Below are 13,317 nucleotides of genomic sequence, written 5' to 3'. Positions count from 1 at the left end.
GTAAAATACACATAATTAAAATGCTTCTTAAGAATAATCTGCAGTGGAAAAAAACGGAATCTTAAAGGATGGCATTACTGCAGATAAATTGAATGGGTTGAATAAAAAAATGTGTGACATCATCATGGAGGGGTTTCCAGGATACCGGTTGCCACCTGAAGCTGTGTCAATTAAACAGTGAGACAAGAGACAGTGAGTCTCATAAGTGATTGTGTTCTCTGACTGTCCTCGGCAACAAGCTTCTTCTAACATCTACACTACAACACAAGATATCTAAAGGTATGATTTCACTAGAACCATTTGCATATCTGTTTTATATGAGAGATCTAGATTATATCTAGATTTATAGGTGAAGATTTTTGTTTGTTGCAGTGATTTGCCCTTCGAAAAGAACAATAGTTCATTATTTAAATTTCATGTATTTTTCTGCAAATGGGATCATGATATTTATTCTGATGTATATGGTCCTTGTATAAGGTATATTTCTTCAGTTTAATAGTAAAAACTGGGTATGTTTTTTATATATATTTCAATTTGTGACTTGTTCTCAATTTTTTATAATTTTTCTTAATATATACCTTAAAGCTTGTAAACACACATTGGTCTGACAACATGCTTTATAGTGATCCATGCTCTTACACTAAATAGGGTCGTCACAATCTGACACTTTAAAGCAAAAAGTAAACTGTTAAACTAGCTTTTTTCAGCCTGCAAAAACCCCATCTGTACACAGCCTAATGCCTTAAACTTAAAGCGTATGAATCAGTATGAATCTGCTTGCATGCCTTTTAATCATAGGAAATGCATAAATAAAGTTTTCACAGTTGGTAGTTTAAAAAAGAACTCTATTTGCCAATTCAAGTAGTATTTTTAAGTCTCTAAACCCCCCCCTACAATTTTGATCGCAAAATTTGAATAAAGCAAAATTCATTTTTGGACACAGAAATCACTAAAAATCTCAGCAAAATCTAGTGGATGCTGCATACTCTTCATTTGAAATCTGAAAATGAATTTCTGCCCTGAAATGACTATTCATCTCCAATGATGTAAATTAGACGGATTGGGCGGAGCATCAGTTAACTCCTCCACTGTCAGCCTACAGCCAGTTTAATTTCAAAATCAATGCAACAGTTGTTTTTACACATCTAATCAATTCGGAGTGAAAAAATCAAGCCACCCACTAATTTCTCCTTTGAAATTCCTTTTCACTGGGAAATGTGTCAGAATACAGAAGTAATAACGATCGAAACTTCCGGTTCACGGGGACTTTAATTCGTCAGCGGTCTACGTCAAGCAGCACACACTTGCGTGCACTACATTTCCCATCATGCTTAGCTCGTCGCTTCCGTGACGACATTTTCCACGTGAGCTTCTTCAGCTGAGCGCTGCAAAGATGAATGGCTGGGGTTTGTGTTTAAAACGTTCACATATTGCATGTTTTTCTAGCTACAAAGGTCACGGTTGTCTCTCATATGGATTTAATGATCGTTTCACTTAACGATCGTAAAACCATGCATGCATTGATCAAGAAAATACATAAAAGTACGGGTGGATAATAGAGCTACACAAACACTTCTGATGAGACATATAAGGCGCTGATTTAACGCAGCGGTGATCTTATTCGTGCCAGTCACTGTCTTGTGTTTTTTATAAACATGTTTGTGATGAATAACAGCTGATCGTGATATTATGCCGTGCATTTGTACACGAGTGTGTTTAAAGAAGTAGAGTGCGGGAATGCATCAGTGCGGGGGTGTCTGTCTATCCTCTCTTACTGCAGTCTCACAAACATATGCATCACATCTCACACTGCCATTATATGATCAGTCATGTTACTTCATTGCTTACAGGGGTTGGAAGATGGAAACCTTGGAGAAATGGAGCAAAAACTTAAAGGCGTCACATCAGCCGGATAAAATAGAGCATTCCAGACAAAATGGTGAGATTTGCTTCACATCTGCCTTTTTGGGAATTACGTGTTTGTGCCCTATCAAAAATACATTTATCTGTTTTTTTATTTTATGTGGAATGTAAAACAAGCTTTCTGTTGTCACACATAAGTATACATATTGAGGCCATGGAAAATCATGGAAATTTAAGTCATAAAAATGAAGAAGTAAAAATTATATAAAGATATATGTGAAGAGTTTATTTGCAAAAACAGATCATTTTAAGTTATGTTTTTACTGTGCATTCGAAATAATATAAAAAATACAGCTAACTAAAACAATAAAATCATCGTTACACAATAAAAAACATAATTATGAAATTGAATAAAAAGAGGTTTCTGTTTTTGCAAATTAAATCTACATATGTTTAGATATCTAGCTATGATCAGGTATGCAGACAGAAATGATAGAAATTGCTTTTGTAAATATAATTTAGTCGTTAACATATAAAATTTAATATCGGATGCTCATCATTCATATAGTCCCCAATATTAATTGTGCATATCAACTCCAACCTTGTACGTTTGAGATTTACGTTTCACTTATCATCATTTTGCATTACTACTTGATTGATGGAATGCATATACAATATAGCAAAAATGTTCCTGAATCATATCTGACAGTCGGACGTTGATTGGTTACTTCTGCAGAATATTTTTCATGTCATGTTTTACAGTTTCCCAACATTTCCTGAAAACAAATGAATGTTTGAAGATTGGATGATTACTGTCTATTGTTCACTCGCTCAAAGTAAATAACTAACCTACAATAATTGAATTTGGTAAATTGTTTGTATTGTTTGTTGACTTCAAAACTCAACAGTGCTTAAAGAAACCAACTAGGGATTCAATTTGGCAATGGATAATCTTAGTTATTGAGTCATGTTTATTCATTTCATTGTTCATTTAATCTAGGCATGATTGCCAAAAATCTGCTCAACTCTCTAAAGATTCGCAAACGTTTGCAGCTGCAACCCATTTCTCGTTCAGCATGTGCCACTGGTAAGTACTGTTTGGATTATTCAGCATGCTGTATAATTAGATTAGATTAGATTCAATTTTATTGTCATTACACATTTACAAGTACAGTGTAGCGAAATGTAGTTTAGGACTAACCAGAAGTGCAATTAGCAAGTGAAGGATATACAGTTTGAATAAATACAGAATACAATATTAGGAAAATACTATACAATGGGCACGTACTATGAAAATATGACAGTCGGTATGTACTATGAACAATATAAACAGAAGGCTATATAATGTAAACATTAATGTACAGGTGGTTATGAACGGATAAGAATATAGACTATACAACAGTGCAAGTGACTTGAGTGTGCATAAGTTACAGACATTAGCTATTAAAGTTACAGTGCAGTAGATGAGTTGATGCGGTTATTAAAGGTTTGGTGCAGTACCATGAGTTAATGCAGTTATTGAAGTTATAGTGCAATAATATGTTCAGAGTTAAATAAAATGCGTTTTAATAAAATGTAAATAAGAAAGGAAGTGTTGCCGCTTCCATGTAAGCCTTTTCTTAGTGTCGTGCACAGCGTTTGTTTTCATTTTAATATTGCACCTCCTGATGTGGCTGATGTGCAGACACTTCATGTTCAGCAGCAGCTGGATGAAAATCCAGTCAGATATTGTCTAAACAGCTGTTTGGTTGCGTCGTGTTAACAAACATGCAGATAGTCACTGAGCGTAACAGTAAATCAGCGGAATTGCGGTCTAAAGTGAGATATGTGGGAGTATTAATGCTTGAGTCATGCTGCTGTGGATCAAACAAACTCTCAGCTCCATATATGAGGGTCCTGGTTGAATCACATCCTCACCGGCAGACAGGTGCCTTATAGGGGAAATCTTAAGGGCTGCCCCTCACCAGCATGTCCATCTATTAGAGAACTTTACAATTTAGATGCATTAATTACTCAGTTCATTACTTTTTAAATAAAAGGTTGGTTTGTATTTAAAATCAATCTCTCTTAACGCTTCCTACTTCAATTCATTTGTTTCTCATGCTCCTAAAAACATTTTAGTCTATTGGCTTAAAGCAGGGCTTGACATTAAGCAGTGTCATGTGGCTGTCCTTCGGACAAGTAAATTTGTCATTCACTTGTCAGAGTACAAAAATTACTTGTCCAAAGATAAAAAAATATATATTTCATTTGAATTATTATATAATATAATCAATATGATTGTTTCGGATTTACAAAAGACATCAATGTTACATAAAGATGGATAAATTAGGGCCATATAATTTTTAGACTACCTAAATTTGTTTTCATTTTTCTAAGTTCTGTGTTTTTCCTTTTTTACTATAGAATAGTTGTATATTTGTCCACATAAATTACTGTAGTATACTATAGTATTTACTATAGTAAACTGAAGTAAATTTATTAGATACTATAGTGTTTTTGAACTTAGTATACAATGTTTATCAATTTACTATTAAAAGGGCACTACAATTTTCAATAGCAAATACTATAGTACACTTCAGTGTTTTTTGTCGAAGTGTTCAATTTAACGGGACTTTTATTTTGATGGGTCTTCAGGGAAGACTCAAGTTTTTGTGTGTTTGCAGATAGCTTCATTCAAACAGTAAAACGCTCGTAAAATAAAGTCTCAGAGCAACTCATCAACACAAGTTCATGTGTTCATATCCTCCTACAATGCAGAAACAGATAAATCCTCGACCATCACCCGTGTTGAATGATAACTGTGCACATAATTCACTCAGACGCGCAGAACAGCCAGATGACATTTAAATAACAGGATTCCACGTCCGTATCTAGTTAACGTTGCACTCAGTGCAATGCACAATTGATTATTGTTACACACAAACAAGCACAACCAAGACAAACTCACTTCACACATACACGCTGCTCTGTCTAATGCACATATTTGTACATTACATTACATTACATTTAGGAACTTTGGAAGACGCTTTTATCCAAAGTGACTTACATTGCTTTATCCTATACATTTTACATAGGTATTTGCAATCCCCTGGGATCGAACCCACAACCTTGCGTTGTTAACACAATGCTCTTACCACTGAGCTACAGGAAAGCTATTAATCTACTTAAATGTCGCACTGTCATTATTAATTTTGTTTTAAGTTACTTGTTAAAATTCTCTCTCACTTTCCCAAGCAGACAAGCAGACAAGCATTAATGTCAAGCCCTGCTTTAAGGGATAGTTCTCCCAAAAATTAAAATTCTGTCATCATTTACTCATCCTCAGGTTGTTCCAAACCTGTAACCATTTCTATGTTCTGGTCAACACAAAAGAACATATTAGAAAAATTCTCTGTAACCAAACAGATCTCATCCCCCATTGACTCCCATAGTATTTGTTTGACCTACTATGGCAGTCAATGGGGGATGAGATCTGTTTGGTTACTGACGTTCTTCCAAATATCTTTCTCTGTGTTCATCAGAACAAAGAAATGTATACAGGTTTGGAACAACCTGAGGGTGAGTACATAAAGACAGATTTTTCATGTTTGGGTGGACTGTTCAGAGAAGCTGAACCCAATGCAGACCCAACCCCAGTTATTAAAGGACAACTGACCTGAAACCAACAGGTTGTTTCCTCCTGTTGGGTTGAATTGGAGAGCTTTGCTATGATTCCCTTCATACCAAGCGTAAATATTTCTAAGTATATTAAAGCTTTATTTTATTAATATCGTCTAAAGTTTTGTATTTGGTAATAAACCATGAGTCTTTTTTCTTGTGGAAGAGGTGTTATCTTTTTCAAGGACTGACTACAATTGTTTTCACACAAAAGAAGCTTAATGTATTGGCTTCTTTCTTTCTGTCTGTTATGTTATAAAGGCTCCTGTCCGGATCTGATGAGTAGGAACGAGCTTCCTGACCCCCGGCCGCTTGCCATGGCCCTCACACCCCAACTGCCGCCCAGGACCCATCGGCCCCTCTGTCTCTCTGTGTCCTCCGACAGCAATGGACGCTTTAAAGCTTTGGAGACCCAGGAGTGGAAGAACAACCTCAAAGCTCAGGTGAGGCGATGTTCAGTAGCAACAAGTCTGCTGGTTATAATGAGCAGTAAGCAAAGAGCTCTAGTGGGAAAACACTGTAAATTACTGTTTTGTTGTATTTCCCTGTAATGTGTAGTTCTGTTTATTTCAGCTGTTAGTGCTGTCTTATTGTCGTTGCATGGTCTCTGAGGTGTGGAATTGTGGGCAGTAAAATGTGGGCAAAACAAATTGAAATGTTGGCCCTTGATTGAAATGTCACAGAGAGATGTGTTTCAAAAGTAGCGGGCAGACTAGCCGTCTACTGACTTTCACTTCATTTATTTATATGCCCTCATAATCTTTAATTAAAATCTGAAAAAGCACTTTGCCCAGATAGTTAGATTGTGGATTTTTTTGTTGATCGCAAATACAGGCGGATTGATTTCAAATTCAGACTCATTACCTATTTAAGTTTAATTTGACATCCAGTAGCCTGGAGTAGGTGGCTATAATGCTCCTGAGGAGGTATTCGTCATTAAACAAGAAGAAAGGAGGATTGACAGCTACTTCTGTTGATGCCGGGTGCCATGGGGTTGTCACTTTGCTGAGGAGGCGCAGCTATTGTTAGCTAATTGTGCATAACAATAACCTTACCAGAGCCAGTAAACTTTTGAGGGAGTAACCCTTGTCACTACAATTGGATCATCTGTCCTGAAAGATGTCCGAATCGACAAACATCAATGCAAATATTAATCAGATTATCATTTTGAGTGTCAGAGTGGATATTGCCTTCAATGGAGAAGGTAGGCTAATGTCTGTTTAATTTGCTAGCGGCTAGCTAGTTAATTGTTACTTTTTTATAAAGCTGTCCTTTGCCTTGCTAGGAGTTAATATTTTGCGTTTTAACGCAAATTCAACCATCATTTGACCGCGGGATTGTGCCATGGTAGGCTAGCTGGTTGACTGGTTGGTTCTGTGTGAATGTTACGGCTACCAAGGCAGACCACAGTATCTGCGGTTTCAAAGCCAGGAAAACCAATCCAGAAAACAGTAACTTCACTTACTGCGGTTTGCCTTGGTATTAGCTTGAGTTTTGTTACTGCAATTTTAACTCTCTCGTTTCTCAGAAACAGGATAAGATTGAACCAGGAGACTTTGTCTCAAGACAGAGTAGATCCCACAAAGACCATTGTAGACCTTAACTCAATTTTGACCAAATGTGTAGTTACTGCGCTATGCCTTTGGACGGCAGTATACATTTCTTTGTTTTGATGAACACAGAGAAAGATATTTGGAAGATTGTCAGCCATTTTCAGTTCTGGGACATCATCTGATACCATAATAGGATTTTTTTTACTAAACACAAAATTTTATATTTAAATAATTTAGGAAAACAAACAGTTCTAGGGCACCTTCTACTTCCAATACGCATTGTGAAAAGCGCTATATAAATAAACTTGAATTGAACTTCCGTTTAGTGGTACTACTATGGTAGTCAATGATGTTCCGGAACTGAAAATTACTAGCATTCTTCCAAATATCTTTCCAAAAAAAACTTTGTGGTCTTCCCAAAGTTTGCATGCTTGTCATTCAAGAAGCCTTAAATTGATCTCAAACTTTGGTATCTCCTGTACGTTTAAAAGGCTCTATATGGTACAACACCAAACAAATGAGGATCTCAATGTGGTTCCATCTGCAAATCATTTTCAAGTGATTAAATATTGTGTTTGTTGCTGACAGATGGAACAGGCCCACAGTGCCGGCGCTGCCAGCAGCACAGGATCCCTAGAGAGAGCGTCGCTCTTTTGCGCTTCAGGCTCCATGACCACCTTCAGCTCTGGCCTCTCCAGTCCAGTGGAGCATCTCACCAAGACAAAGTCTTCAAGTCGCTTCTCTCTCTTCTCCCCTCCATGGAACAGCAGCTCCGAATCCGATTCCAACCCTCCCTCCCGCTCCGGATCCAAGAAAATGCGCAACTATAGCCGAAGGGCAGTTCCCTGCGGAACTAAGACAGGCCCCGAGACCCCGGAACCCAAGCAGAACATCTCTGAGCACTTCCAGTACTCAGAACCAGTCATATCCAAAGTCACAGACTACATTTATGTTGGAAACCTGAACGCGGCTTACAGCGGACGCACGTTGTGCCGTAACAACATCGACAGCATCATCGACATGAGCAGTCTTCCCGGGGAGACTTGTCTGAGACTTATTCCCTGCACTTGTTCGAGGGGGGTGAAGCACAGCTGGTCTCGACTCAAAGTGGACATGAGCGATCTGCCGGACGCCGTCCAGGAAGGCCTGGCTCTCAAACACCGCTGCTTCGAGGACATCAACGAATGCATCGACGCCTCCACAGAAAAGAGGAAGCGCGTGTTGGTGCATTGTCGTGACGGGTTTTCGCTTGCCCCAACCTGCATTATTCAGTATCTCATGGTCAAACAAAACATGAAGCTCATAGCTGCCTACGAGCTGCTCCGAGCCAAACACCCCGTCAACATTCGCGAGTCCCATCAAAACGTTCTGGTCAGTCTGGAAAGAGCTCTTAGACCGGGTGGCAACACGGACCCAGAGTGCTTTAAACAGGCCATATCACGGAAAGTGGCCTGGACCTGATGAACGTACACTGGGAAACCAGTTTTGTACTTAGTGTTTTTATTTTTTATTTTGTTGAACGGTGAAAGGCAGCTTTTGTTTGTGATTGAACTAAATAGTTTATGAAGAAGTAAAAATGATGTCATTTATATTGATTTTGCACTCCTCTGACTGAACATTAACATTTTTAAGAAAGGAGATATTTTGAAGAATGTACTGATATATGTTTTTCAGTTAAAAAGAATGAAGAGTTTGGAAAGCTTTAGAAAGTATTCAGAAGCATTCATTTTTGTTTTGTTTTTGCAAAATCACAAAAAGGGCTGTCTTACATCTAATCGTATGCAAAATAAACGTTTATTTATAATGTATTTGTGTGTAGTGTGTATGATAATTGTGTATTTAGAAATACACGCACATACATGTTTATATTTTATAAATATTTACATCTAAATATATTTTATAGCTATATATAACTTCTATATAATATGTTACCTCTTAAATAAGAACCTATTGTTGAGCATTTATTGATTTCAAAAACAAGTTCTGAGCCTTGTGTGTATGTAAATATGAATTTTCTTTGAATATGTTTTTATACATCACAGTACATACACATGTGTTATTTAAACACAAACTTTTATTTTGCATACGATTAGTCACGAATACATAAAATTGCAAATGAATGAAAAAAAGACCAGTACATTCTTTAAAAAAAAAATCTCCTGTCTCTTACGAAAAAATGTCATATGAGTTTGGAACATACAGTTTTAATTTTTGGGTGAGCTGTTCCTTTCAAATTGAGCTGGATGACAAGGTGTGTGAGTACTAACTGTGAAAATAAGCTATTCGTTGGCCGTTATAGAAAACAAAAAAAAGACATTTTCATGAATTCGTTTAGCCTCAATTGAACTAAAGAAAACAAACTAACATAAAGATGCTTTATGCAGCTGCTAAGCAATGAGATGTGTCTGGAAATAAAAATGTTGGTAACGCTTTACAATAAGGTTGAATTTGTTAACATTAGTAAATGCATTAAGACTAGAAATGCCAGAGTTCGCTGTATAGTTATTTAAAAGCGCCAGCGGGTAAAATTATTGTTAGGTCACTGTTTTATGCGACTGTTGTCACAAATTAATGTCTAGAGACATGAAATTATAATTTTTAGTCATCAACTATGTTTTTGTACTTTTGTTTTATGGGTTTTTTATGTAAAGGAAGAAAATCACTTTTCTTAGCAGCATAATAATTGGTGCAACAACAAATTTAAGCACACAGTTTCACCCATTGTTTAGTTATGTAATGTATAAATCAGACGAGAACAAAACATGGGGTTATCAAAAAAATAAAGGCAGGACGTAAATTTGACCCAACGGCGCTTAATCTAAACAATTTTTTACAACAGGGGATTGTATATAACACAATTTTAGTAAAAGTCAATTACTGAGAGACTTGGATATTTTATTGATAATCTGTTATGTACATTTGTAAAACATCCACGGGTAAATTTTACCCTGTGGCGGATCTTGTGTTAACTAAGATGAACTAACAATTATTGGAACTATGAGCAATATTATGTTTCTGCGTTTATTTATATTTGTTAAATCAATACAATTATTCAGGTTACTTCATGGTGCATTATTTACGTTTGATTTTAAAAAAACTTTTATTCAATTCTGAAATTAACATGAACTAATATAAATAAATTTTGTAGATGTGTTGTTCATTGCAAGTTGGTCTTATCTATCAGATTAACTAATGTTAACAAATACAACCATATAGGAAAGTGTTGTTTTAACGTAAAACAGTACCGAATTACGAGGAGAAAAGTTTTGTCAAGAGCTCTCAGGAGACCAAATGATGTCACATTTGAATGCAAAATACCACTACTGAAACTGAAACATCAACCTTGAAGACACAAAAATCACAGTTCTCTTTACAGATTGAGATGTCGACATGATGTCGCCTTCGCTGGGCTCCTTATTCATTGGCAACTGGTGATATAATTTTTCTCTGCGTTTAACCAGGGTGGAAAAGATAAACAGAGTAGTCCTCTGTGAGGAATTATTTCATTTACTAAGTGTCTTTTTCAATGTAATATTCAATTATCCATTTCAGTGCTTGGAAAAATGTGAATTTTGTGATTGTGTAAACATTGAAACACCCCACTTTTAACCTTTATGGAGTGTTTGTATTTGAATTCTGAATTGTCGAGCAGTGCTGAATTTCAGGCTTAAAATTGCACTTACCACATAGAAAATGCATATGTCCGTATTTCTGTTTTTTTTCCCACGTGGCTTATTTTGATTTAACATTGTGCATTGAACATAGATAAAAATATTTTTTGATGACGGTAATGTTTAAACTTGGCTATAATGATTGTTGTTCATGGTTTCTATAGTATATTTTTTTTTTGGTTAGCTGTTAAGAAAAATGTAACAACCCAGCTAGCACACGAATGTCACCAGGAGATACCCTTTTTTTGATGTTAGATCGCTAACGTTATGATCAACGGAAATGTCTACGAAAGCTAAACATTGAGTTTTTAACTATAAAACTTTATTTTTTTTACTGTTGGTGCATTCTTCCGGTGCATTGTAATGAAACATGAAATAATTCACAGGACTACTTTAATGATTTTGAAGAATCTAAATTTGCAAATTTGAAGATATTTACATAGTTTTTATCCACAATTTTCCCTATTAAGAACATGTGTATTGCCATTATAAGTGACGTGCGAGTGCTCGCTGGATCTTAAATATTCAATTGGTAAGCAGTGATCATTATGTTTGGATATTTGATGCGCGGTTTGTTGTCGAAAGAACCTCTTTTTGGTTTTGGTGCCTTTTGTTTGAACTCGTCCAGTGTGATTATTGTGACATTCACACGCACACACTGTATGCACTCATCAGGTATGAACAAAATGTCGTGTTAATGCTTTGACATGTTCAGGAAATGCTTAATGTTGGTGTACTTTTGTGACATGTGGCAGAGATCAGGTCCATCTAAATAATTCTTGTATAAAGGTACATTACAGTGCTCGCAGTGAACAGTGCCTGTATTTCATCCGGCGTGATGGTGATGTCAATCAATGTAATCATGACCTCTCCTCACAGGTGTGCTATTGGCTTCAAATATTAGCAAAGCTATAATAGAATATTTACTGTGGCTTTACTAGATTCATTACACTGTAAGAAATGCAGTCCTCAAACTGTCTAGTGACTTGTTGTATTAACTTTTTTAATAGATGCAACAAATCACTTGAAAATGTTGGGCTCTGTTTTTTTTTTTACAGTGAAGTCTATTTAAATATATTTTTGGATGGTTGGTCTCGCCCTGTAAAGGTCTAACAAAATAAACTCTCAGGTTAACTTATTGGCCTAGAAAACATTCTCAAATAGGTAGAAAGCAGAATAATGTGAGACAATGTATTTTCCCTATCATGTTTTGGAGTAAAATGCATTTGAATATGTTGATATTAAAGAGAAACTGATGCACTGATCAATTTTAATGTCTGTTTTTTTTTAGGTAACTATTAGTTCATTTTTTATAGCCTATCTAAAGCCTTCAACCAATTTCTAGAAGGTTTAAAAAGGTTTCCTTCATTATTTGGACAAACTAAAGTCCTGCCACAAACCAATGGAATTGTGTTAACAGAAAATACTATTATAGACAAAGTTTTTTAGGACTTCAAGTGATATCTGTTAGACAGTTTTTTTGGGCGTTGCAAATAAATTTCTTACAGCAGGTGTTATACTGAATTGCAATGAAATTCCAATCAGATTCTTGTAAACCATTTTAAATCCAAGTCTATTGTTTGCACATGCAAGAGGACAGTGATGATGTTCAGTCTGTTATTCAGCAAAAATAAAACAGTTAAGCAATGTCTTCCAACAGCTGAAGATTTAGTTTAACTTATATCAACATTCTTCCAGGTAATTATATTATGGCATAAAGTACTTTTTTGTATTTGGGTGACATGACCTGAATTTTTATATAAAACCAAAATATGTTTTTTAATTAAATCCATTTTTGAAAGTTGTTAATTTTTAAATAAGCGTCATATGCATTTAACTATGAATCGATTATTTTCTATTCCTCACTGGATCATGTTCACTGTTTCCACCTGTTCCTTTAAATTCTAGTCCCTCTATTCTTGTTCTTTAATTGCCACATTTCTCAGACTCTCCCCGGTTCTTCCCTTTCTGTTTGCCAGCTAAAGCCAATTACACCATTAGATTAGAGTGCCTGGGGTGCAAGAGTCCCAGATAGCCATCAGCACCCCAACCAGCCGTTCCCAAACAGAAATAGAACATTAAGAAAGCTGCGTCTCCCTGAAGGCTTATCAGGAGCAAAAGAGTTCCACCTCTCTCTCTGGACCTGCTTGCCATTGCTTTCATTTGACAGAGATCTTAACATAGTGGCATAGAAGGTAATAATTACATCTTCAGAATGAACAACTAGTGGACTCCATACTGAGAAGTATTGTTTTCTGGCTTTCTTGAAAAATCGTTGAGGACCAAATTGTGTACTTAAGTTCTTTATTTGTGTGTGGCTGTGTTTATTTGATATGAGTATCCCTCAAGTGTGCAGATGGTTTACTGTTTCTGGTGAAAGCCTGAAATACAGATCCATTAACACTAACAGCTGATGTTACCAACTACTCATTGCGAGTGGGAGGAGTTTAGGGATTTTGCAATGATTTTGTACATTCAAAAAAATCTTACATTTTCTGTGAGCTGGAGTGACAGAAATGAACCATAAAAATGTTGTCCTGTAAATTACATGTTTCCACAGTTTTCACAAA

The 13,317-nt window shown here is 36.0% G+C and overlaps 1 protein-coding gene across 1 annotated transcript; it reads left to right on the top strand.

Moving 5' to 3' along the window:
- The first annotated feature begins 1,375 nt into the window (after positions 1–1,375).
- On the top strand, positions 1,376–11,940 carry LOC130413813 (uncharacterized). Its single transcript, XM_056739261.1, has 5 exons — positions 1,376–1,406; positions 1,851–1,939; positions 2,864–2,950; positions 5,785–5,966; positions 7,665–11,940. Exons 2-5 carry the CDS (start codon positions 1,861–1,863, stop codon positions 8,535–8,537), a joined length of 1,221 nt encoding a protein of 406 aa, XP_056595239.1. The 5' UTR covers positions 1,376–1,406; positions 1,851–1,860; the 3' UTR covers positions 8,538–11,940.
- Positions 11,941–13,317: the final 1,377 nt, after the last annotated feature.

This window comes from Triplophysa dalaica, chromosome 24 (genome assembly GCF_015846415.1).
Source record: "Triplophysa dalaica isolate WHDGS20190420 chromosome 24, ASM1584641v1, whole genome shotgun sequence".
NCBI lineage: Eukaryota > Metazoa > Chordata > Actinopteri > Cypriniformes > Nemacheilidae > Triplophysa > Triplophysa dalaica.
The sequence above is the reverse complement of the archived record's forward strand: the minus strand, read 5'-3'. Positions and strand labels throughout refer to the sequence as shown.

Excerpts from the sequence above, each read along its gene's own strand:
- LOC130413813 (XM_056739261.1), top strand. The coding sequence starts at position 1,861 with ATGGAAACCTTGGAGAAATGGAGCAAAAACTTAAAGGCGTCACATCAG. Across the intron at positions 1,940-2,863 it reads AGAGCATTCCAGACAAAATG|GCATGATTGCCAAAAATCTG; the intron begins GTGAGATTTGCT and ends CATTTAATCTAG. Across the intron at positions 2,951-5,784 it reads TCGTTCAGCATGTGCCACTG|GCTCCTGTCCGGATCTGATG; the intron begins GTAAGTACTGTT and ends TATGTTATAAAG.